The 25098-nt window shown below is 46.9% G+C and overlaps 2 protein-coding genes across 3 annotated transcripts; both read right to left on the minus strand.

Annotated features, from left to right (window-relative positions):
* Window positions 1–3242: 3242 nt before the first annotated feature.
* On the minus strand, window positions 3243–7026 carry LOC123167035 (putative receptor-like protein kinase At3g47110). Its single transcript, XM_044584875.1, has 2 exons — window positions 6742–7026; window positions 3243–4922 (listed from the first exon to the last, which is right to left on the minus strand). The coding sequence occupies exon 2, from the start codon at window positions 4906–4908 to the stop codon at window positions 3910–3912; it is 999 nt and encodes a 332-aa protein (XP_044440810.1). The 5' UTR covers window positions 4909–4922; window positions 6742–7026; the 3' UTR covers window positions 3243–3909.
* Window positions 7027–7537: 511 nt separating this feature from the next.
* On the minus strand, window positions 7538–24485 carry LOC123163720 (transcription initiation factor TFIID subunit 5). 2 transcript variants are annotated; one of them, XM_044581075.1, is made up of 19 exons: window positions 24237–24485; window positions 23737–23818; window positions 13310–13360; window positions 13075–13172; window positions 12894–12950; window positions 12253–12340; window positions 12052–12161; window positions 11718–11819; window positions 11346–11500; window positions 11005–11115; window positions 10857–10926; window positions 10743–10782; window positions 10213–10377; window positions 10040–10110; window positions 9240–9356; window positions 8879–9144; window positions 8072–8167; window positions 7913–7988; window positions 7538–7830 (listed from the first exon to the last, which is right to left on the minus strand). In XM_044581075.1, exons 2-19 carry the CDS (start codon window positions 23765–23767, stop codon window positions 7783–7785), a joined length of 1752 nt encoding a protein of 583 aa, XP_044437010.1. In that variant the 5' UTR covers window positions 23768–23818; window positions 24237–24485; the 3' UTR covers window positions 7538–7782. The 2 variants fall into 2 exon arrangements, with proteins under 2 accessions (XP_044437010.1, XP_044437011.1); XM_044581076.1 differs by lacking the exon at window positions 13310–13360.
* Window positions 24486–25098: the final 613 nt, after the last annotated feature.

A 25098-nucleotide genomic window follows, 5' to 3' on the forward strand; every position in this document is an offset into this window, starting at 1 on the left:
GTTGATGTAGTCGTACGTCTTCACGATCCGACCGATCAAGTACCGAACGCACGGCACCTCCGAGTTCTACACACGTTCAGCTCGATGACGTCCCTCGAACTCTGATCCAGCCGAGTGTTGAGGGAGAGTTTCGTCAGCACGACGGCGTGGTGACGATGATGATGTTCTACCGACGCAGGGCTTCGCCTAAGCTCCGCAACGGTATTATCGAGGTGTAATTTGGTGGAGGGGGGCACCGCACACGGCTAAGAGATCTCAAGGATCAATTGTTGTGTCTCTGGGGTGCCCCCTGCCCCCGTATATAAAGGAGCAAGGGAGGACGAGGCCGGCCCTAGGAGGGGGCGCACCAAGTGTGGAGTCCTACTAGGACTCTCTAGTCCTAGTAGGATTCCACCTCCCATATGGAATAGGAAAAGAGGAAGGGAAAAAGAGAAGGAAGGAAGGGGGCGCCCCCCTTCCCTAGTCCAATTCGGACCAGACCAAGGGGAGGGGTGCGGCCACCCTTGAGGCCCTTTTCCTTCTTTCCCGTATGGCCCAATAAGGCCCAATACATATTCCCGTAACTCTCCGGTACTCCGAAAAATACGTGAATCACTTGGAACCATTCCGAAGTCCGAATATAGTCGTCCAATATATCGATCTATACGTCTCGGCCATTTCGAGACTCCTCGTCATGTCCCCGATCTCATCCGGGACTCCGAACTCCTTCGGTACATCAAAACTCAATAAAACTGTTATCGTAACGTTAAGCGTGCGGACCCTACGGGTTCGAGAACTATGTAGACATGACCGATACACGTCTCCGGTCAATAACCAATAGCGGGACCTGGATGCCCATATTGGCTCCCACATATTCTACGAAGATCTTTATCGGTCAGACCGCATAACAACATACGTTGTTCCCTTTGTCACCGGTATGTTACTTGCCCGAGATTTGATCGTCGGTATCTCGATACCTAGTTCAATCTCGTTACCGGCAAGTCTCTTTACTCGTTCCGTAACACATCATCCCGCAACTAACTCATTAGTCACAATGCTTGCAAGGCTTATAGTGATGTGCATTACCGAGTGGGCCCAGAGATACCTCTCCGACAATCGGAGTGACAAATCCTAATCTCGAAATACGCCAACCCAACAAGTACCTTTGGAGACACCTGTAGAGCACCTTTATAATCACCCATTTACGTTGTGACGTTTGGTAGCACACAAAGTGTTCCTCCGGTAAACGGGAGTTGCATAATCTCATAGTCAGAGGAACATGTATAAGTCATGAAGAAAGCAGTAGCAACATACTAAACGATCGGGTGCTAAGCTAACGGAATGGGTCAAGTCAATCACGTCATTCTCCTAATGAGGTGATCTCGTTAATCAAATGACAACTTATGTCTATGGCTAGGAAACATAACCATCTTTGATTAATGAGCTAGTCAAGTAGAGGCATACTAGTGACACTCTGTTTGTCTATATATTCACACATGTATTATGTTTCCGGTTATTATAATTCTAGCATGAATAATAAACATTTATCATGATATAAGGAAATAAATAATACTTTATTATTGCCTCTAGGGCATATTTCCTTCAGGACACCCCTTCAATCAAAACTAAAAAAGCAATCAGCTCCATGGATCTGGCCGGCCCAAGCACGCGAGCAGAGAAGCAGTCGGACGTTGTGTCTCGTCGCCGGAGAGGGGGCGCGCCGTCAAGATCTTGGAGGAGTGGCTGTGGCGCAGCAAGCCGGCGATGCTTGGGGCGATGGCCAGGGAGATGGTCGCCGGCAGGCGGCATGGCTGTGCGGGCATGGCGGCGGCATCCATGGCGCTCGCCCGTGGCGTTGTGGCCCGGGCTGCTGTGACTCGGGGCCGATCCGGTCGACAGGGAGGAGTAGAGGGAGGGGAGAGGAGCCGCAGGGGCCGGCAGGCGCCGTGGTCGCTCAGGCATCGTCAAGGAGCCCTGCGGGGAAGCGCCCTCTACTCTAGGAGCCCGTGGCGTCGCCGAAATCCCACGATGCGGCGGGACGACGTGCACGTGCAGGGGCTCACCCTCGTCGTCGAAATCCCTCTGCTTGTCGGGGCACCGTGGCCGGCGATCTTGGCTCCAAGGAGGGAGTTCGCGGCTGCAGCACCTCACCTCAGTGGATCCCGTGGTGGAACTGACCCGGTCAAAAGCAACAGTCAGAGGAGGAGCTGTGGTTGCAGCACCTCACCTCAGTGGATCCCGTGGCAATCGGGCTCAACGGCGAAGGATCTGACCGGCGGCGGAGGAGGCTGTCCGTGGGGAAGAGCTCGCCTGTCGGCCGCTCCGAGGAGTGAGAAAGGGAACGAGAAAGTGGAGGATTTTTGTTTTTGACTAAAAGGACTTTTTGGTGAGAGGAAGAAAGAAGGATTGGAGGAGAAGACCCAACTGACAGGTGGACCCCGTGTCCTGTCTAACGCCGTCTAACTAGAGCTGTTACGCCACGTATGCAAAATGGGACCCATCTGTCATAATCTCACTTAATAAGGCCGGATCCGCCGATCTGTAGTTTTTGCAAAACGATTACACAAGATACGGTGTTTTTTGCAAGAGAAATGTAACATAGTGTTTTTTGCAAACCTAGCCTTCAAAGTGGTGGTTTTGTGCAATTTACTCGGTTTAAGAGCAATCACCGCTTTATTAATCGTAGTTGTGTGTGTCCCTCTGGTCAAGATTTATTATATGATTATATCCTTCTGATAGGAACCCTCGAGAGTTTAAGGTAATCAGAAATGACATTCGACAAGAGAAGATCACACGTTGTGATGTATAAGTGCTTCATCTGAGTCGTTGAAGCCTAGATTGGATGATACAAGACATGTGCCATCAATGTAGATCTCTAGTTGTGCCCTTGCTTGCACTTCATGTATTGGTCCATGTATGTTTTCCTGCTGCCGTCCATGACGAGTGTCGACATGGAGTCCGTCGCTCTCAAATTTAACTGATGGAAGTCTGAAGAAGTTATATATCTTAGTCATGAAGCGCATTAAGATGTTGCAGATGTGATGCATCTCAATAGATAGGATACAAAATGGTGAATCGAAAGACCCAAGGGACAAAGAAAATCAATTTGGAACTAAGACACATCTAGGCCTTCTTGAGTTAATCCCCTCCCAAGGGGATTGGAGCGGATTTAGGGGACTTTTTACTTGCAGTGGATTAAATCCCCATCAATCCTCTCTCATCCCTACCAATCTGAACAAGCACTCACTTTGTTTGGAAGAAAATTAGTCGCGTACGAGAAGAGCTTCTTGATTCACTGTGTTTTCTTGTGTCACGACTCAAAAATGTAAAATACAGGAGGCGTCGCTACGCCAGGACACATTATGAACATGACAACAACCTAGAAGTTATAGGCCGGGAGCAACTCCAAAGCGGGCCAACACTACAGACCTTATTTGACTGCCCCTAAGATTATCCTCCACAGGTCTTGCTGTTGGATTTTTTTTCGGGTTCACCAATGGATGAGACTTTGCCCCGTTGTTAGCACCATGAACTTATCATTTATACCCTTCGAGGCTCAGGGCCACAAATCATCTCCCTCAATACAACCATTTCCGGGAGCAGCCACGTTGTTTTTTCCCCAAACAGAAGCCTTTTATTCAATTCATCTAGGTGACAGAAATACAAATGAGGTGCGTACATCCACAAACCCTACATACATGGGGATGGATCCGCTGAAAATATAGGAAACCGCTAAGGAAAAGAAGCAATATATAGAAAACTGTAGTCCAGACAGAGCAACCACGCCCGCTGACAGAAAGTGTGACACAGACATGCAAGAACAGGAAGGTGCAGAGCTCTCGTCGGGTCATTGCACTCGCACAGCAAACTGCATCCCTGGCTCATTCGGCCACCATGAATAAGTCATTAGCAGTCAGTAGTGTCGTTGTGCTACCAACTATCAAAATGATTATCGGAAAGATCAAGCTTCCATAACTTTGGCAGATTCCCGACGGAGTATGGTATTGGTCCAACGAAGTTGTTTCCTCCAAGATCTAAAACTGTTAGGTTCTTTAGGGCCCCAATGCTCGGTGGCATTGTCCCAGACAAGTTGTTTGCACCCAAAACTAGCCACCGAAGCGCGGCAGATAGATTACCGATATTGTATGGTAATGTTCCCCTTAGCTTATTCATACTTAGGTCCAGTATTATAAGCTTGGATAGATTAAACAATGTTGCTGGAACTCTACCCGATAGCCTATTCTGACCGAGAAACACTGCCCGATTCTCCCCCATATTCGGCAATTTCCCAAGATCTTCAGGAATGCTTCCTTTGAGTTGATTGTGGGTAAGTCGTAGCTCTTTTAAGTATGTGTTGTTGCCGAAGGTTGGTGGAATGTTTCCTGTGAGGCTATTATTGGAAAGGTCAATTCCCACTAGATTGTAGAGGGAACCTATATTTCCAGGAATCGAACCCACTAGCATGTTAGAAGAGAGGTCTAGTAAACGGAGTTTGGAACAATTTGTAAGTGCATTCGGAATGTTCCCCTGCAACAAGTTGTTTTGTAAGTAAAGGGACTCTAATCTTATAAGACGATTGAGAGGGGGCAACTGGCCAGAGAAGAGATTGTTGGATAGTGTAAGTTCCCAAAGGAAGGTTAGATTTCCTAGAGAGGGTGTGATTTGGCCTGTCAAGCTCAAGTTGGCAAGGTTTAGCACTGTAACACGTTCTGGGTGCATTGTGCTGCACTTGATGCCCGACCACATACAATAGTGGATGTTCTCATTCCAAGAGCGCAAGGCTCCTCTTGGGTCCGCTCTGATGGCCCCTTTGAAATCAAGCAGTGAACGATGATCCGTGGTGTTACCATGAACTGTTGAGCAATTAATGTCACTTGCTCCATAGAACAACCCCAAGAGCACTGGTAGAACAAGCATGGAGAGACCCATTAGGTTTATGTTTCCTGCAAAAGGACAGACATGCATTTTCAACATAAGCTCCAAAAAATTACAAACCTACATTAGTGCATACTACGTCACTTTTACTCGGTAACTTCCAATACAGATAGACCATTTTTTCACCAATTGGGTTTTAAGGGTAAAAATGGAAAGTGGTCATAAATTAGCGTTTTATTTTTGTAAACATGTTTGTATTATATGCTCACCGAAGAAGATAAGCACACTAAGGGGTGTTCGGTTGGGCTTAACTTTGGTTTTGCACTTGGCTTAAAAGCCCGGGAAAACACCTATTTATGGAATTTTGGATTATACAATCATAGGTTTTTTTTTTGCTTAATACCATCGTAGGTGTCCTTTTTGCTTATAAGCCAAAGTTAAACGTAGCCAAATACCCACCAACTCATAGTACTTCGTTGCAAAGTGCAAGTCCAAACATGGGTACATAACTACATATGAACCTAATATTTAAAACTTCATGAAAAAAAACATAGCTCTATTTTTTGAAAATGTGTGAAGAAAAAACTAAAAGGCAGTACATATGGTAACAAGCCTAACTGGAAGACACAAGCCAAGAGAGATTACTTTTTTGCGGATTTGCTAAGCATATATTGTCTACCCGCGTCATCACCAGCAGAAGATATGAAGAGGATTGACGGCTGCAAGGGTGCTTGCCAGCACAGCAGAAGTGTGTGGCTTAGGGGGGTGGCCGGAACGGCGGCGGTAGGCAGCTATGCATGGGCTAGAGAGCGGGTAGAATGGGAGGGGGGAAAGATGAACAGTAGCCACACACGAAGGAATAACATGACTTATCCATAAATACTTTTTCAGGCAGCTGACGGATGAGTGTTCCCTCTTTTCGCGGATAACAAGTCAAAAACTGATGATTATTTGATAAAAACTACTAGTAAAATAAGGACGGAAGACCAAGTCTAAGTACCAATTTCAGGCTTTTGGTTATCGGAAGCACTTCATATAAGACGTGTTGTGGGGCCATAGTGGTACGATGGCTAATCCAACGGCCAGTTGCAGCTTAGCCTTGCGCATGAACGGTGCCATGTGGGATATCGTACAAATATTGGATGGGAACTGTCCTATGCGTACGTGGCAATGTTGTTTGGGTTTTGCACATGATGGTATAAGCCAAAAGCCCATAAAATAGGTGAATATTTTTTGGCTTACAAGCCAAAATGCAAAAGCTGAAGTTAGCCCAACCAAATACCCCCTAACTCGTAGTACTTGGAAGCAAAGTGCTAGTCTGAGCATGGTACATAACTACATACGAAATTAATATTTGAAACTTCACGGGAAAAAAAGATTATACCTCTAGTTTTTAAAAATATGTGAAAAAACAGCAAAACAATACATAAGGTAACAAGCCTAACAAGAAGACTCAACTCAAAAGAGATATTCTTTGCGGATTTGCTAAGCATCGGTTGGTTAGCCGCATCGTTGCCGGTGCCATGCGGTGCATAGGAAGAGGGTTGACGGGTGCTCGCAGGCGCATGAGAAGGGTGGGGCTTAGAGGGATGGCCGGAACAGTTGTGGCACGGCAGGAGAGGCGGCTCGGAGAGGACAGGGTGGCGCACAGCGGTGGTAGCCGGTAGGCAGTTAAGCAGGGGCTGGAGGGGAACAAGATGAATAGTACTAGGCTGTGAAAATCGACTGATACATGGAAACTTGGTGACTAGGTGCTTCCTTTTATCGAGGATTACATCCCAATAAAAGATGATTACGCGATACAACTACTAGTCTATCAGGACAAGAGAATAACTCGCAAATTAAATAAATAAATAAAAATCAGGACGATAGATGATAGTTGCGAACCTTTGATGGAGCGCACGGCAGGACGTGCAGGACGACGACCTCTTCTAGCTTGGGATTCCCCGGGTGGTGGTGTGTGAGTAAGGCGAAAATTGGATGCTCAGCTAGGTAGCTAGCTCAGGCCGGCGGGTTTAAGAACACTTGCACAGCGCCCCTCACATTCACACGCTCGGGTCGCATCAGCCATTGTCACTGCATTATTTCAGCTTTGACATCCAACGCAGCGGCCAAATCAAATTTTATTTCATCTCCCACCTACTTTGTGTCGCTGTTTCAGCTGGACAAAATGCAGCATGTCGACAAAATGCAGGGTGCACAACGGTTCTCCATTTGGGTTTGGCAACATCGTTAAGAAATCAACATTTACTTGTGATAGCAGCGCTCTGGTCCAGATGTCGACAGATAGTAGGATACAAAATAATAGCTTAAGAGATAGATATTGCCTTTATCGCTCAACTCAAGACAGACAGGTAGTGCTTTTTTCTCTCACAAGTCGCATAACTATATCAAAATATCAAATGGCAACTCATTCGGGCCCTACACCAAGATAATGTGAAAACAACCCTCAAGTAGATCCTAGAAGCTCCTGGACCATTGACTTCTTGCATCAACCAAGTGTTCATGTTTCCTATTTGTGACTACTACCTTTTACTCACTTCGTTCCTAAATATAAGTCTTTTTAGAGATTCCAACAAGTGACTACATACGGAGCAAAATGAGTGAATCTACACTCTAAAATATGTCTACATACATCCGTATGTTGTAGTCTATTTGAAATGTCTAAAAGGACTTATATTTAGGAACGGAGGGAGTACATATTTTAAAATTAGCTAATGTTACAACAGCAATACACATGTTCCAATGAGTCGCAATGCTCACAGGCTACAGTTTAACAACCTAGTTAATCATAGGGTTCACTGAGATCAGCAAGGACAATGTAATAAGCTCTACAACAGGAGTCAGCCAAGTAAACATCTACTTTGCTACTTAAGGTCAAAACTGAAAGAATGTAAATTATATTCTAGAGAGCATGCATCAAGGAGCCTATAGCGAGAGAGCGCCAGACGCAAACAATAGATTCCTCCGAGAAAACTGCAATTGGAAAAAAGCAGTTAGTTTGTTTTCACTGCACACGGTAACTACCATATGTTAACTGATGACAACGGTTTCTCACCCGCAAGTTATAAACAGGAGTCGATTTTGTAGGGAGAGCTTTCAGCAGCCTCAGTCGGTTCGTGGAACCAGCCTTGCTGTTTCACAAAAAGAAAGGATATTTAAAAACTAGAGTAAGGCAAACCAAAGCAGTCTTTTACGAGGAAGCCAACCAACTTACGTGTCATCCATCTTCAGGGCCTTTGTGCTGGACGCGACATCCCAGAGTTTAACAGTGCAATCAGCCGATCCAGATGCAAGCAATGCTCCCTCGCAGCTATAAACAAAGGAAGAATTGTTTAACTAAGATGATTCTTCGGTATAGCAGATTACCATGCAATTAAGTAATTGTACTTCTCCAAAAACTAAAATCATATGTAGCTAGATACAACAGCACAGGGTGACTCATCACTGAAAGAAAAAAATGTACATTTCGAAACAGAAGAACTATCAGTGATATTCAATATAATATGTTGCAGCTTACATCTACTGAAAATAGTGGATACATGGAAGACATTTTTTACAGAATTTTTTTAAACAATAGACCCATAAGATAATCTCCAAAGACTATAATAATTTCTTTAAAGCGCATAATAAGCAGATACAATATGTTTAAAATTTCTTAAACATGGACCGTCAATGTATATTCAAGAAGAAATAACCACATACGAGCATTCAAGTTCCATGGTGTGGTAATTTGAAGACAGAATCACGCAACCATCCAGTTATTAAGTACTCTAAAAAAGGATGGCCAAAATGATTAGTGAACCCATTGCTCATTTATAGGTAAATCTAACCCAGTGAACTGAAGCAGCTGCTCAGCAAACTGATTACAGGCAGCAGACAGGAAAGGCCAGTTTGTCAAGCCCTACCATAAACTAATACTCTTTACACATATTTATTTGGTACAACAGCTATTGTTTGACTACCATCAGTAACAAGGACACATGGGATACTAAGCAAGCAAAACAATGTATAATGTGATTACCTGAAAGCAAGTGACCACACACAAGAGTTGTGTCCTGCCAGTGGTGAAACACAGCTACCAGTAGAGAGATCCCACATCATGATGGTCCCATCTTCATCTCCGGAGGCCATGTATCGGCCATCAGGAGACATTGCAAGGGACAAGACCATACTCCTGTGACCAATAAACATCCGTATACATTCACCAGTTTGAACATCCCATAGCCTTACAGTTTTGTCACTAGAGCCGGTGGCAATGTAGTTACAGTTTACATGCCATTGCACACACTGTCAGATAAGTAATATGCAGAAGAGAACATCAGTCAGAATGCAGACTATCGATTCTCAAATCACTACAAGATCTGAGCTAGAAGCACACCTACATCAACATCAGCAAGATGCCCAGCCATTATCCGCAAAGGTTGGATTTTATCCATTGACCAGATTCGAGCAGTCCTGTCATGCGAGGCACTGGCAAAATAATGGCCGACTGGACTAAACTGCCACAAAAACATAAAAATATGTCAGCAATACAACGCACAATGATGTCTATTCAATAGAACAGAATTAGAAAGCTATGCAACACAAACATATGTGCCGATCATAAGCTGTTCAAAAGAACATCAAGCCCAACGGACCTATTCCAAATCCCATCATCAGAAGTGTTCAAAAATGAAGAGCGAACTAGGAATATGTATCACAAGTATTTGCAGTTTTGCACTCGTCTTGCCAAGATCAAGACTAGGGCATGGACATTCTTTGTAACAATGAGGCCACTATTATAACTCCAGAAAAGTTTTCTCTCAAAAAAGAACTCCAGAAGTGTTTATTAAAAACTACTGAAATGAGGCCACTATTATTAGAACTTCAGAAGAATTCATTTAAAACTACTGAAATGAGGCCACTATTAGAACTTCAGAAGAGTTTATTAGAAACTACTGAAATCAGGCCACATTAGAAGTTCAGAAGAGTTTATTAAAAACTACTGAACAACTGATTGTTTGTACGGCATCGACATTGATTGTAACAACAGATCTGAGCATCATTCAAATAAAAACTACTGAACAATCAACTAACTAATCAAATGTTTTGGCCTGAACTAGGCAATCAAGACACCCCATGAAGAAAGAACTCAAATGTTGTTTTCACAACAATGACACGGAGAAAGGATTTGCTCACATACTTGGACATCCCAGTAATTGTGTCCTTTGTAACAAACAAGATTGGCATTCAACTTGGTACTCCATAGCCGAACTGTAACAAATATATAGAAAATAGATGAACGGTTAGTTTGATTAAATAAATGAACAAGGAAATGAATGGTACAAAATAAGCATAATGTAAGTGATGCTTTACTTGTTGAATCTGAAGATGATGACAGGAGAAAATCTCCAAATGGACTAAAGGCAGCGGAATAAACTGGTCCAGAATGACCTTGGAATAATGTATACGGTCTTTTCCCCTCAGATGTTGATGACAAGCGCTCGTCCTGTGAAGATCCATTCTCTCCTTGTGAACTAGCTGAGAGTCCAAATTTGACCAATCAGCAAATACCATCAAGATAGAAATGAAAACGCTACTATGTTAGGAAAATTAATGTTCTATGGTTATTCTGAAGCTGGACAGGTTCCAGTCAAATACTGCAACGCCGTTAAAATATTCTAGCATGTCCAACAATAGGTCCAGAAGACATTGATTGCATTGACCATGCATCAGTGCTGCAACACCACCTTAAACTTCTAGGTTATAACTTAAACTGAATGAAATAAACTAGGATCCTTAGAACAAAAATCAATCATGACCGAAATCAGGTGTGCAGTTACAGAAGCATTTCACCATATCACAGTGGAACAAAAACATCAGCAATATAGTGTAGAACGACTAACATGTTTTGGCTGGTTGACCAATCTTTGCCATATCCCAAACCTAGTGAAAAAGGAAGTTTTGCCGGTTAATGTAGTGATCACATGAGAAATAAACTATCACCTAAAGGGACTAACCTTTACTGATGAGTCTGATAACCCACCAACTACCAAAGATCCATCATTTGATATCGATGAGCAATTTAATCTGTGCTCCACAGGATAATGTTTTCAAACCAAAGTATGCACACTGAAACAGTTGATACTAAATTACAGCTAAGCTTACCCGTTATGTGTATTAAGGAATGTGTAGAAGCTAACAGATAACAATGCCAAGTTATTCAATTGTGCACGGTTCCGCAGGTCCTCAAGAATTGATTGTTCAACTTCAACAGGCCTGAAACAAACAAGTAATTTTTCAGGATCGTAAACGCAAGGCTGACACTTGACAGATCAAAAAGTACACAAGTGAGTATGTTCTGCAAATAGAAAAAAGAGCATGACACTCACATGTCTGGAGTATGGACCCACATTCAGTTATAGGAATGGTATTTGTTTTCAAAGAGTACAGTTGATAAATTATGTAGAACTTTTTTTAGACCTGCAGATAAGAGAATAAATGTTTACGTCGCTGGAAGGGTTAGCTCCGGTTTTACACGAGGTGCCGCAGAAATCATGCTTGTTTCGGATTTGGTATTTTTCCCTGTTGCACCTACAAGCTTATCCTTTTTGAGCTTTTTGTTCAGAGGACCACCCTGCTTTCCACCTTCTGAGGATTTTTTCTGTAGCAAATATAATAAGAAATAATGAAAGATCCAAGTTAGTAACAGAAAACGGTATATGGACAGCATTCCTGTTCTTAAGATAACAGCAGAAGAAGAGAAGAACAAAAACATGCTGCTGAGTGTTGACAAAAAAGGAATGTCCAGGTTTCAATGGCAGAGAGCATATAACAAACATAATATAACAAGAGTCCCATACTATGAGAGAGTTTCTTGCCTTGTTATTATCTTCTGCATCTGCATCCTTGCTTTCTCCTTCAGCTCTATCAGAATCTGAGAGTGCTTTCTCCATACGCTCCTCAACTGAATCTTCCAGCAACTGCATACCATAAATTTAATTTTAACAATAACACATGCCTAAGGATAACGAAGAATAAATACTTAAATAGAAAACTGAAAAATTGCTCTCATGGAAGAGGTTCGTTTGGGAAGTGGCAAAAACAGTGCTACTAGAGTTTTTTTTTCCCTATTTGATCGGCATTATTAACTGTTTTGATATAATAGATAATAGGAAACAAACACATTGATCGCGGATGTGCTGAATAACATACCCCCCAATGCACTTCCTTCTGATTTATCTGTTTTGCCAAGTCCTTGCTGGTTCCAACCAGAGCAACAACATCCGCATCATCAGAGATCAATGAAGGCTGCCCAGCGGACACTGCCAATATAGATAGAGGGAAGTGGTGGAAAAGTGAGAAGTGAGGGTAAGTAAAATGTGCGATATAATCTCAACAGACTGGGAACTGTACCTTCAAAAATTATCCTTTCATTGATTATTCCAAGCATCACAAGAGCTTGTGTTTTCTGGAGATACTGGAGAAGTAATTCATATGAATACTGCAATGAAACACGAGGTAGAAACTTTGAACAGAGCAGTTGACATAATTTTATAGGAAAAACAAAATTGCAGAAAAGAAAAAAAAAGGTGAGATCATGATGTATCATGCAACGAGTTGCCAATTGAACTAGAAATCAGCACATGGAATGTGCTTCGCCAGGAACATCTGTTAAAAACTGGTCTATATGTGGTTTGTGTCTCATATTTGATACTAGCATTCAGTATATGTATTATGGTATCATGATGACATATCATCTACTCCTATGTGAAACTAGTTGCCCATTAGGATTCAGGAAGAAAAAGCTTGTAACAAACCTTAGATTGTGTTTGTTTCCCTTGGTCATAACAACACCTACCAAGTAAGTGGTGGAAAAGGGTACATGAGAATAAAGCATCTCAACTTATAAAGCTATTGTCACAACAACGGATATGCATCCAGTGGAACATTTTATCTATGTGCATTGATTTAACTCAAAAGGTGACCCACCCATACAATCGTAGTTGAAACAAAGAGATGGAATGCAAATATAGAAGAACTTGGTGCAGTACTACCTCACATAATTTAATTCTGAATTTATTTTCCCTTAAAGATCGGGCCAGATCCATTTCCTGAAAATTATAGCAGGCAGAACAATAAGTGCATGTTTTGTGAATCCTGAGAAGATAAAATCAAATAAACAAATGCAAATCTCCATTGGCACTTGAATGGATACGAGAGAGCTAAATGATGAACCTCCAAATGCAAAGGAGAAAGAGTGCCTTCCAGCTTTTGGAGATCCCTTGAATGCATCAGTTCATGATCTTCCCGAAATTTAAGGAAAAATGCCCGAGCTGCAGGATTCATATGTGGTGATATCAATGACAGAAATGCTCCAAATAAACTAATTGTATGCATAAAATGCAAACAAATATTATCCCAGAAATGTACACAAACTACAAATACCTTCCTTGCCCACAAAAATAATTACCTTCTAGTGTATGCCCCTCTGACACTAGATCCATGAAGCAATGGATAAACGCTGGATAAAGGACACGGAGTTTCCAGTCGTTGCAGAATTCTGAAAAATGGACCCTAACCTCTGTCTATGGGCCATGTGAGGGCCAGCCTAGGGACGATTTTGTTAGTTGGCTTTATCACCTACAAATCCCCCCGGATGAAAATTGGCTCTTGTTGGGGGACTTTAATTTCATCAGATCTTTGGAGAACCGAAACCTTCCGGGTGGTGACACCAATGATATCTTCCTATTCAACGAAATAATTGGTCACCTGGGTCTTTTGGAGTTGCCCTTGAAGGGCCGAAGCTTTACCTGGTCTAATATGCAGCAAAACCCCCTGCTTGAGCAACTCAATTGGTTCTTCACTACTGCTGATTGGATTTCACACTACCCAAACACTGTGGTTACACCACTAGCCAGAACTTCCTCCGATCACGTGCCTTGTGTGGTGTCCATTGACACTACCATTCCCGCGGCCAAGATTTTTCGGTTTGAAAATTTCTGGTTGGATATGCCGGGGTTCATGGATTGTGTCTCCAAGTCCTGGAATGCACCTGTTTTCTCTGATCTTTCTGCTTCCGCGGTTATCACAAGGAAATTTAAGCGACTGCGGTACGATTTGAAAATTTGGAGCAAAAAACTATCGTACATCAAAAAGCTTACTGTGGATTGTTCAAAGGTGATTCTGCACTTTGATCAGCTGGAGGAAGTACGACCTTTAACACGGCCGGAATTCAACTTCCGGAAACTCGTGAAGTTTCACTATGAACATCTGTTAAAACTTCACTATATATATTGGAAACAGAGGTGCACTATTAGGTACATCAAGGTTGGTGAGGAGAATTCAAAATTCTTTCATGCCATGGCCTCTGAGCGTATGAGGAGAAACTCCATCTCCAGTCTGAAAACCAGCTCCATGCTTGATCCAGTGACTGATCATGCTCAGATGGCGGGAATCCTTTGGGCCTCTTTCAAATCTAGGATGGGCCAGGCCCAAGGGATCTCTATGGGCTTTGATTTGAATCATTTAATCCAACCCATCCCGGGACTGGAGGAGCTATCCTTGCCTTTTTCTGATGAGGAAATTCACAAAGTTTTGAAGGATTTGCCGGCGGATCGGGCACCTGGCCCAGATGGCTTTAATGGGTTGTTCGTCAAGCGCTGTTGGCCTATAATTGAGGGGGATTTCTTGAGGATGATTCGGGCTTTTTATGAGGGGAAGCTTTCATTGGAAAATATCAACTCCTCCCTCATTACGCTCATACCCAAAATCATGTCACCAGAAGGGCCGGATGATTTCCGGCCAATTTCCCTCACCAACACTTGTCTTAAATTCCTAACAAAATTGCTGGCCAACAGATTGCAGCGGGTGATCCTTAAGTGCATCCACAAAAATCAGTATGGGTTCCTTAAGGGTCGGTCGATTCAGGATTGTCTGGCCTGGAGTTTTGAGTATATTCACCAATGTAAGCAATCCAAGCGTCCAATTGTAATCCTTAAGTTGGACTTTGCTAAGGCCTTTGACACAGTTGAGCATGAGATTATTCTTCAGATGTTGCAGCATAAAGGATTTGATGCCAAATGGATTCTTTGGGTTAAACAGCTGTTGTCTACAGGTTCTTCGTCTGTGCTGTTAAATGGCATTCCTGGAAAGCAATTCTTGTGTAAGTGTGGTGTCAGGCAGGGTGATCCACTCTCTCCTCTGTTGTTCGTCATCGCAGCCGATCTGTTGCAATCTGTGGTCAATCAAATGCTGGCGTCTGGCACACTCTCTTTGCCTCTTCAGACCCATGACAGGGATTTTCCCATCATCCAATATGCGGATGACACGATCCTATTTCTTGCGGCTAAGGATGATGAGCTTGTTGCCCTCAAGAATATGCTGCTTACATTTCAACAATCCACTGGTTTAAAGGTCAACTTTGCTAAATCCTCAATGATCCCACTCAATATGACTACCGAGGAGGCTGACAGACTTGCTGCTATTCTTGGTTGTAAAATTGGCCAGCTTCCATTTACTTATCTTGGATTGCCTTTGGGAACTACGAGGCCAAGGATCATTGACCTCATGCCCTTAGTTGACAGTCTTGAAAGGAGATTAACTGCAAGCTCTTCTATGCTGAATCAAGGTTCTCGATTGCAGCTTCTCACCTCTGTCCTGACCTCTCTGCCAATATACTTTCTGTGTAGCCTCAATATCCCAGCCGGGATCATTAAGCAACTGGACAGGATCTTCAGGCAATGCCTTTGGAGGGGTAATAGTGATGTTCCAAAACAGTCTCTGGCTGCTTGGGAGCTCGTTTGCAGGCCAAGAGATAAGGGTGGTTTGGGCATTATTAATCTGAACATCCAGAACAAAGGACTGCTTCTCAAGCATCTCCACAAATTCTATAACAAGGTTGATGTTCCTTGGGTGACCCTGATATGGAATAGCTATTATGATCATGGGGTCCCACAGGCAACAGCTACTGCTGGATCTTTCTGGTGGAGAGATATTCTGAAGCTGCATGAGGCTTACACTGCTATTGCATCAGTACACATCAACATGGGTGATTCTGCTCTTTTCTGGACTAATTCCTGGCACATTGGGGGCTCTGCTAGACCCCTCTGTTGGAGATTGCCAAGGTTGTTTTCTTTTGTCAATAATGACAGGATCTCTGTGAGGGAATTTCTTCAATCCCAGGATCTTTTCTCCATATTTTATTTGCCTCTTTCTCGGGAAGCTGCTGCTGAGTTGCACATACTGGAAAGTTGGATCATGCAGTTAGACAGAGACCCCACCTTACCTGATGTTTGGATATGGCCTGGTCAATCAGGAAGGTATACTGCGAAAAGTTTTTACAGGATCATGCACTCCCACTTGCCTACAATACAACCCTGCAAATGGCTTTGGCAGAGTAAGTGCACCATGAAGATCAAGGTGTTCGGCTGGCTTTTGTTCTTTGACAGACTTAACACCAAGGATATGCTGGTTAGGAGACACTGGCGCTCAAATCAGGATGATAATCTTTGCCTCATCTGCAGTGAGTTGGCGTATGAGAATAGGATACATCTATTTTTTAACTGCACCTTCAGCTGTAGAATCTGGAACTATTTGGGTATTGATTGGTCTGGAGGTTCAGATATTCTGCAATGTCTCATGCACGCCAGGTCCAACTTCACACACCCTTTCTTCGTTGAAGTTATACTAACAGCAGCATGGAATATTTCGATTATGCGAAATGGCAGAATTTTCAGAGCTGAGAGAGCTACTTTCAGTGCTTGGAAGTGTAATTTCATCCATGATATTTCTTTGCTTGCTCACAGGGTGAAGGACTGTAACAAGCCAAAGCTTTTGGCTTGGATTGCTTCCTTGTTGTAAAGCAAGTACAGTTAGTTAGCAAATAGGTAGACTCTTTCCCCTTTTGTTTTTCTTCTTTGTATAGTCTGTTTTACTTGTACAGTGATACTTTATCTAATAAAGGGCTGTGGGGCTTTGCCTCACAGTAAATATTCAAAAAAAAATTCATGCTACAATATTAAAAAAAACTCAGAGGCATGAAATATATATAGCTGAATATACAAGAATAAAAAAGGCTGTTCCATGTAATAGGTACATCAGATTAGAGCAAGTAGTCCATCCACCGCAACCAAATATCCCATTTCCAGCGACTACAATCATGTGACAAGCACATGATTATGCTTATGTGGATGGTTTTTGCTTTCTAGAAGGAGCTCCGCAGTGTGAACATATGCCATAAAACACAAAAAACATTTCAGAAATGCTACGTACATCTGAAGCTAGTAGTCAAGCATTCAGCCATGATCCCGGAAGCATGGTGCACCAACCACAAGCAGGCATGATCATTTTTAACAAGAGAAACATGAAGATAACTCATGAGTAGCATGCCAGATTACTGAACAGTGTGGATATATCAGCTGCATGCCTCAAAACATCTGTGAATGCTGCAAAGCAAAGCGCATTCAAATGTACTACTAGAGCTGTAAACTGTTAACGTGTATTGTACCTGTGTATGTTTGTGTACTTGTACTCCTAGATTATAGGATCATGGAGCACGCCCTTGCCTGCGTGCCACTTCCATCGGGCTCTCTGTAACTGCTCCAGTGTGTGTATATCATGTACTCTGTGTGGGTGAATCAATGTAGACACAATTGATCGTCCTACTTGGTATCAGACTCCAGGTGCCTCTCCCATGGCCGAGCACTCGACCTCCTCCGCCAACTCCCCGGCCACCAGCTCGGCCACCTCGCCGGGGGCTCTCTCTAGCTCGTCCACCGGCGCCGGCACCACCGCCGGCACTTCTCCTCCCTTCATCTTCGGCACCACCCCCTCTACCAACAGTGGCTCATCCCCATCGCTCGGATCTCAGTTCGCCCCCCTCTTCCCTCCCTCTCCTTCACCGCCGATCCTTCCCCCCACCCCATTTTTCGCGACAGCATCCAGAACCACATCAAGTTTCTCCTCAACCCCGACGATCACAACTATCACAAGTGGAAGTCCTTCCTCCTTATTCTGATCCGCTATGCCGTCATCCAGTTCATCGAACGGCCCCTCCCCGCCAATGCCACCGCCTTCCAGCGCGAGCTCGACGCCCATCTTGTGCTTTGGATCTACTCCACCCTCGCCGACAACCTTGTCGATCACGTCGTCGGGGCCACCACCACCTACGATCTCTGGCACCGCATCCGCGACTACTTCCTGGCGAACCGCACGGCGCTGTACATGATGCTGAACCGGCAATACCACAACCTCAAGCAGGGAGATCTCTCCGTCACCGAGTATGCCCGTCGCATGAAGCTCCTCACCGCCGGGCTGGCCGACATCGAGCACGCTGTCACTGAGGTGGATCTCACCACTCAGTTTCTTCACGGCATCGACAAACACCTCGACACCATCCGCGTCGTGCTCAGGGACACCGTTCCTCTGCCGCCGTTCGAGACGGTGTTCTCTCGCCTGAAGCTCGCCGAGAACCTCGCCCAGCGCGTGGCTGATGAGCCAGCCACGATCCTCGCCGTCACCGGGGGCGGCAGCCCCTCCAGCAGCTCCTCTGGATCCGACGGCTCGGGTCCTCGCCCCGTCGACTATGCTGATTGCTCCAACGATCGGGGCACCGGCTCTCCGGCAAGCCGCGGCTCTGGCGACCGCACTGATGGTGGTGACCGCAGTGGCCGCAGCCGTGGGCGCGGTGATCACGGCAACCCTTCGCCCCTGTCCTCCAATCCCTACATGGGGTTCTTCGCGCCCTAAGGGATGGCCCTCCCGAACCCGCGTCCTGGCTGGGTCCCTCCGAACGCCGCCGGCGTGCTCGGCCCGCGGCCCGGGTCCCATGTGCAGGCGTATCCGATGCAGTTCTCCGGCTACAACGCGCCGGCACCACCACCACCCTCCTGGGATCACCTCGCCATGCTCCAGGCCGCCTACAGCGCCCACGGCATCTCCAACAGCGACTCCGCTCCGCACGAGTGGTACCTCGACAGCGGCGCCTCTTCCCACGTCACCGGCAATCCTGGTAACCTCGACCTTTCGAATCCTTCTTTAAAGCCTCGTTTCACTAGCATTGTTGTTGGCAATGGCACACATCTTCCCATTCATGCCACTGGCTCGGCCACTCTCCCCCCTCACAGCTTCCCTCTCCGAGACGTCCTCTTTTCTCCTCATGTAGTCACTAGTCTCATTTTCGTTCGCCAGTTCACTAAAGATAACTTATGCTCTATTGAATTTTTCCCTCATGGCTTTGTTGTGAAGGATCTTCGAACCAGGAGGGTAATCATGATCTCCGCTAGCTCCGGCGACCTCTATTCATTCTTCGGTAATAACAAGCCTTGGAGCACAGCCCTCTCCGCCACCACCTCCAACGCCGACGTGTGGCACCGCCGGCTTGGCCACCCCAGCCCACAAGTTACTTCCTCCTTAGCAGCCCATGATTTTCTTCCCTCTTGTAATAAGATTGCGCATACACCATGTAATGCTTGCCAACTTGGACGGCAGCCGCGCCTCGCTTTCCCTACTTCACATAGTCGCACCTTTGCTCCATTTGATTTAATTCATTGTGATTTATGGACCAGCCCCGTTGTAAACTTTTCCGGTTATCAATATTACTTGATTGTGCTTGATGACTACACTCACTTCTCCTGGTCATATCCTCTTCGCAACAAGTCGGACACATCCCTTACTCTCCAACGTTTCTTCTCCTATGTTCGTACTCAATATAATGTGATCATCAAAGCCTTACAGTGCGACAATGGTGGTGAGTTCATTAACTCCACACTCCGTGCGTTCTTCTCCGCCAACTGCATTGCATACCGCTTCTCGTGCCCTCACACCTCACCACAGAATGGCAAGGCCGAACGTCTCCTTCGCACTACAAATGATATCATCCGCACTCTCCTCGTCCAAGCCAACCTCACCCCTCCCTTTTGGGCTGAAGCCTTGCACACGGCCACATATTTCCTCAACCGTCGTCCTTCACGTGCCATTCACGATCACACACCGTACTACATGCTTCATGGCATTCACCCCACGTACGATCATTTGCGAGTATTTTGGGTGTCTTTGTTACCCCAACCTCTATGCCACATCTCCCCACAAGCTAGCCCCACGCTCCACTCGCTGTGTTTTCCTCGGTTACCCCCTTGAGCACAAGGGTTATCGCTGCTATCGCGTGATCGTATCCCGTCACGTCACCTTCAACGAGAACATTTTCCCTTATGCACCGCCCACACCAACGGCCCAATCCACATGATCCACAAAAAATCCTATCCCGCCCACCCTCCAATCGCTGCCAGATTCGCTCCCCTCTCCACCTACCTTGTACCGGGACCCACACAATCCTCCGGATGGGACGGCCCCATGCAAGCCACTCCCGCCTCGCCAGCTCCTCCCCAGCCCACCCACCACCTCCACATGCAGCCCTCCCACTAGATCCCACCGGTCCCCCGCACCTGCCTCCCCACTGTACCCGCACCCACGCGCTTCCTTGGGCCTCACGCCCGCCACGCCTGCCGCGTCCACTTCCTCGGATTGCCCGCCCGATTCCCCTGCCCGCGGATCCTTCTTGGATCCCGCGCCTGCCAGTCCTGCCACTGACCCCACGCCATCCACCTCTGATTCCACGCCAACCACTCCCATGCAGCCACGTCTGCCAGCTCGCGCCCAGCCCATAAAGCCTCCCCACAACTCGCATAAAATGCAAACTCGGTCCAAATTTGGTTTCTGCCAACCCAAGCGCCTCTTCCTAGCCAATACCAACCCCTCCACCATCTCACCTATTCCTCCGACGTACCGTTCCGCCCTCAAGGACCCACATTGGCAACGTGCAATGCTTGATGAATATGATGCTTTAATCAAGAATTCTACTTGGTCTTTGGTTCCCAAACCTACAGGTGTTAACGTGGTGACCGGCAAGTGGATATATCGCCACAAGTTCCACCCTGATGGCACCTTGGCTTGGTACAAGGCACATTGGGTTGTGCGAGGATTCACTCCGTGGGAGGGCGTCGACTACGACGAGACATTCAGTCCGGTTGTCAAACCGGCCACCATTCAAGTTGTGCTTAGCATTGCCACGTCCAGCTCGTGGCCTATTCACCAACTCGACGTGAGGAATGCATTCCTCCACGGCGATCTCAAGGAAACGGTGTATTGCGCTCAACCATCCGGCTTCGTGGATCCCTCCCGGCCGGACCATGTGTGCCTTCTTCCCAAATCCTTCTATGGCTTAAAACAAGCCCCCCGCACATGGTTCCACCGTTTTCGTTCCTTCCTCTTGTCACTCGGTTTCATCGCGTCCAAGAGCGACTCCTCGCTATTCATCTTGCACCGTGGAGCCTCCATTGCCTACCTCCTCGTGTATGTGGATGATATCATCCTCACCACAAACACACCGCACACTCTCCACCGCATAATCTCCTCTCTTAAACACGGGTTTTCTATGTCTGATCTCAGTGAGCTCCATCACTTTCTAGGCATCAATGTTACACCAAACACCCACGGCATGTTCTTGTGCCAGCAACAATATGCCCTCGAGGTTCTTGAGCGCGCCAAGATGCTAAACTGCAAGCCTGTCTCCACTCCCATCGACACACAGTCCAAACTCTCTGCCCACGATGGTCGTCTTCTTGACAATCCCACTCTATAGCCGGTGCAATTCAATACCTCACACTTACTCGGCCCGACCTCTCTTACGCGGTTCAACAAGTGTGTCTCTTCATCCATGCGCCTCGTGATTCTCACATGCAACTCATCAAACGCATCCTTCACTATTTCTGTGGCACTACCCACTATGGCTTGCAACTGTACAAGTCATCCTCCCTCGACCTTGTGGCTTACACCGATGCCGATTGGGCCGGCTGTCCGGACATGCGCAAGTCCACATCCGGGTTCTGTGTCTTTCTAGGGCAAAACCTATTGTCTTGGTCCTCCAAGAGGCAAGCCACTGTCTCACGGTCCAGTGCCGAGGCCGAATACCGTGGCGTCGCCAACTGCGTTGCCGAGTCATGTTGGTTGCGCCAGCTCTTGCATGAGCTTCGTTGCCCGCCAACCCATGCTACCATCGTCTATTGTGACAATGTATCGGCCTCCTACATTGCCTCTAATCCCGTCCAACACCAGCGGACAAAGCACATCGAGACCGATCTTCATTTTGTCTGCGACCGCGTGGCTCTCGGTGACATTCATGTCTTACACATCCCTTCCAGTTCGCAATTCGCGGATTTGTTCACCAAGGGGCTACCCTCACAGGTCTTCCACGAGTTCAGATCCAGCCTCAACATCCTTCCACATGGAGTTCAGGCTGAGGGGGGGTGTTAACGTGTATTGTACCTGTGTATGTTTGTGTACTTGTACTCCTAGCTATGTTTTTAAGGCGGTAAGGCGAGGCGAGGCAATGGGGGGCGCCTCACCGCCTAAGCGCTAAAGCGTAAGGCGAGGCGACGCCTTAGACACGTGCATATATAATATATGGCAGCCAATTAGGAGATTTAACAACTAGCATTAACTTAATAAATTGTACATACATATATAATAGATGGCAACCAATTAGGAGATTTAACAATTAACATTAACATATAAACTGTTACCAAAGCATAGGCCTCAAATCATCATGTGTATATGACAGAACGTCGCCTTTGAAGTTCAGCTTCATCCTCCTCATCAATATATCGCTCCATAGCTTTAAACTTTCTAGTGTTTAAGGAATTGTGCATCTCTATCCTAATCTCCATGGATGCCTCAGGACACTTATCCGCATCACTGGAACCCCCAGAAAAGTGTTGCTTTAGCCTTCTCACTCCACCATGGACTATCTTGCCACACAATGTACACTGGAGTAAATCTTTCCTCTCTAAATCTGGCCAGAACCCATACTTCCAGGCTGGATCATCTGATGTAGCTCTTCTCCTAGGATCATTGGCTAGATCCATCAGAGCAGGTACACCTGGCTACTGTCAAAGAAAAAGAGAGAAGAGCCAAATCACTAGAGCAGCCAGATCAAGCATGGGGAAGGAGAGAAGCAGTGGTGGGGCTGCTGCCTTGTGGGTGGAGAAGCAGATCTGGGAAGAAACAGATGCAGATGAGAAGGAGCAGGCAAGCACATCTAGCTACACTGCTGTGCATAAGAGAGGCAGCACCTAACAGTTAGTAGAGGAGCTGTGCATAACAGAAGTACAGAACAGGCAAGCATGGCAAGCTACACTGCTGGATGGAAGAAAGAGGAGAGGGGGGAAGGGGGAGAAGAGAGGGCGGGATTCATACTTTGATGTGGTGCTGATCTGCTGGAAGAGGGTTGCGCCAGAGGAGGATGGGGAGGAGCTGCAGCCGGAGAGGAGGGGAAGGAACTGTGGCCGGAGGGAGGAGGCTGGCGGCTGCCGCAGATCTGAGGAGGAAGCCTCCGTCAATGGTCCAGAGAGGAGACAGGAGAGACCTCTCGCGTTGATTCACTCTCTCTTTCCCCTTCTCATAACTGGTCGCACCTGAACCAATGTTTCCCGCGCCTGTGTTCCCGCCCAGGTCAGTTTTCCCGCCTGCAATCTCTGTTTCCCTGCCTGACAAGCTAAGGCATCTGATTTGGTCTGAGGCGTGCAAGGCGGCGCTAAGGCGGACGCTTCAGACGCCTTACAGCCTAAGGCGGATGCCTTACGCAACTGTCTAAGGCAAGGCCGACGCCCTGAGCCTGGAGGGCGCCCTGACGCCTAGGCGTCGCCTAAGCGACGCCTTAAAAACATAGACTCCTAGATTATAGGATCATGGAGCACGCCCTGGCCTGCGTGCCACTTCCATCAGGCTCTCTGTAACTGCTCCAGTGTGTGTATATCATGTACTCTGTGTGGGTGAATCAATGCATAGACACAATTGATCGTCCTACTTAAACGTGAATCACAGTCCACACTTAATGTAGCACACCTTGTATTGGTCCAGAGAATTGTATGCCCATGATCTTAGCTTGTTGTAGCCATCATAGTATCTTGCTGGGTCGTTATCCGGCCTGTCAACAAAGGGGAACATAGTAAATTTTTCAGATTAACATGGAATTAGAGCAGTTTTCGAGCATATTTGACATGATACTCTAGATTAGCCCCGATAAACTCTGCTCAAGGCCCAAATCATGTTGAAGGTTTGCCATTGCCCAAGCCAAAGTAGTATCAATTTCTCACGCCCGAGGGGGTAAGTTGATTCTGAACATCGGAGTGACTTAAACCCTAGCAGAAACAGCCCGGTCCGAGTCAGGTTAGTCAAGCCGCCACGGCTCAGCCACTCGGAACCACCAATTCGGCGCCATTCCTCGCACAAACAGCACGAGAACCAGTGGCTACTACGCGAAACTTGGGGAGGGGCGAGGCCGCCGGAAGGGGCGGCGGGGGTCGAGATTCAGGGGATTCGCGGCGGTGGGTGGGCGGGCGCACCTGGAGAGCGAGACGTCGGAGAGGGAGGTGGTGGAGAGGCGGTTGCGCTCCTCCTGCAGCGCGAGCTCGGTGAGGCGGAAGCCCTTGCGGTGCAGGTACTGCGGCACCTTCCTCTCCATCTCCTCGTCCTCCATCGCTCGCTGGCTCGCTCGCCGGCCGGCCTCCGTGCCGGGGAGGGAGGGAGGCGCCCTAGGGTTTAGGGGCGGGCGGGCCGGATCCGTGGGCGGGCGGGTCGGAGGGGAAGACGACGGCGGAGGGGGGTGGTTCGTGCGACTGATTTCGATTTCGAGGCTGCTCGGCGAGGCTCCCGATCGGACGAGCAGGGCTGCGAGGCCGGATGGGCTTGGCCCAGCAGGCTAGCAGGTTCGGCCTGGTCTGGATAGCCTGGTTAGGCCCGCGTTCACACGGGCCGAGAGGGTCTATGGTCGAGTTGCCCCTCAAAAAAAAAAGTCTATGGTCGAGTTGTGTGTGAATCCGACGTCGAGTCCAACTGGGGGACCCCGAGCCTCTTCTTCTGGGTTGTAAAAAGCCACGGCCTCTCGCACAGCACACTCGAGACTCGTCCAATCGCACCGCGCACGACCGCAGCACGGGGAAAGATGGAAGGGACGGCGGCGGCCTCGCTCCCGGACGACGTCGTCCGCGAGATCCTTGAGCGCTTGGACAACGTCGTCGACCTCTTCCGTTGCGCCATGTCTTGCAAGCAGATGGGCCGCATTATACTCGAGGCCTCCTTCCTTCGCCGCCTCCGCTGGCCGGACTCAACGCCGTCGTTCCTCTCCGGGCTCTTCATCTCGCAAAAATTCGTCTACACGGAGGCCCCTCTTTTCCTAACAACTTTCGTCCCGACGAAGCACTCGTT

This window comes from Triticum aestivum, chromosome 7D, assembly GCF_018294505.1.
Source record: "Triticum aestivum cultivar Chinese Spring chromosome 7D, IWGSC CS RefSeq v2.1, whole genome shotgun sequence".
Classification (NCBI taxonomy): Eukaryota; Viridiplantae; Streptophyta; class Magnoliopsida; order Poales; family Poaceae; genus Triticum; species Triticum aestivum.

What these genes read in the sequence shown, in the direction of transcription:
- LOC123167035 (XM_044584875.1), bottom strand. Translation starts at nt 4,908, where the DNA reads ATGGGTCTCTCCATGCTTGTTCTACCAGTGCTCTTGGGGTTGTTCTAT.
- LOC123163720 (XM_044581075.1), bottom strand. Translation starts at nt 23,767, where the DNA reads ATGGGCATACAATTCTCTGGACCAATACAAG. An exon ending in TTCCTTAATACACATAACGG is followed by an intron (nt 10,927 to 11,004) that starts GTAAGCTTAGCT and finishes TGTGGAGCACAG; the next exon opens with ATTAAATTGCTCATCGATAT. An exon ending in ACAATTACTGGGATGTCCAA is followed by an intron (nt 9,357 to 10,039) that starts GTATGTGAGCAA and finishes TTTTTGTGGCAG; the next exon opens with TTTAGTCCAGTCGGCCATTA.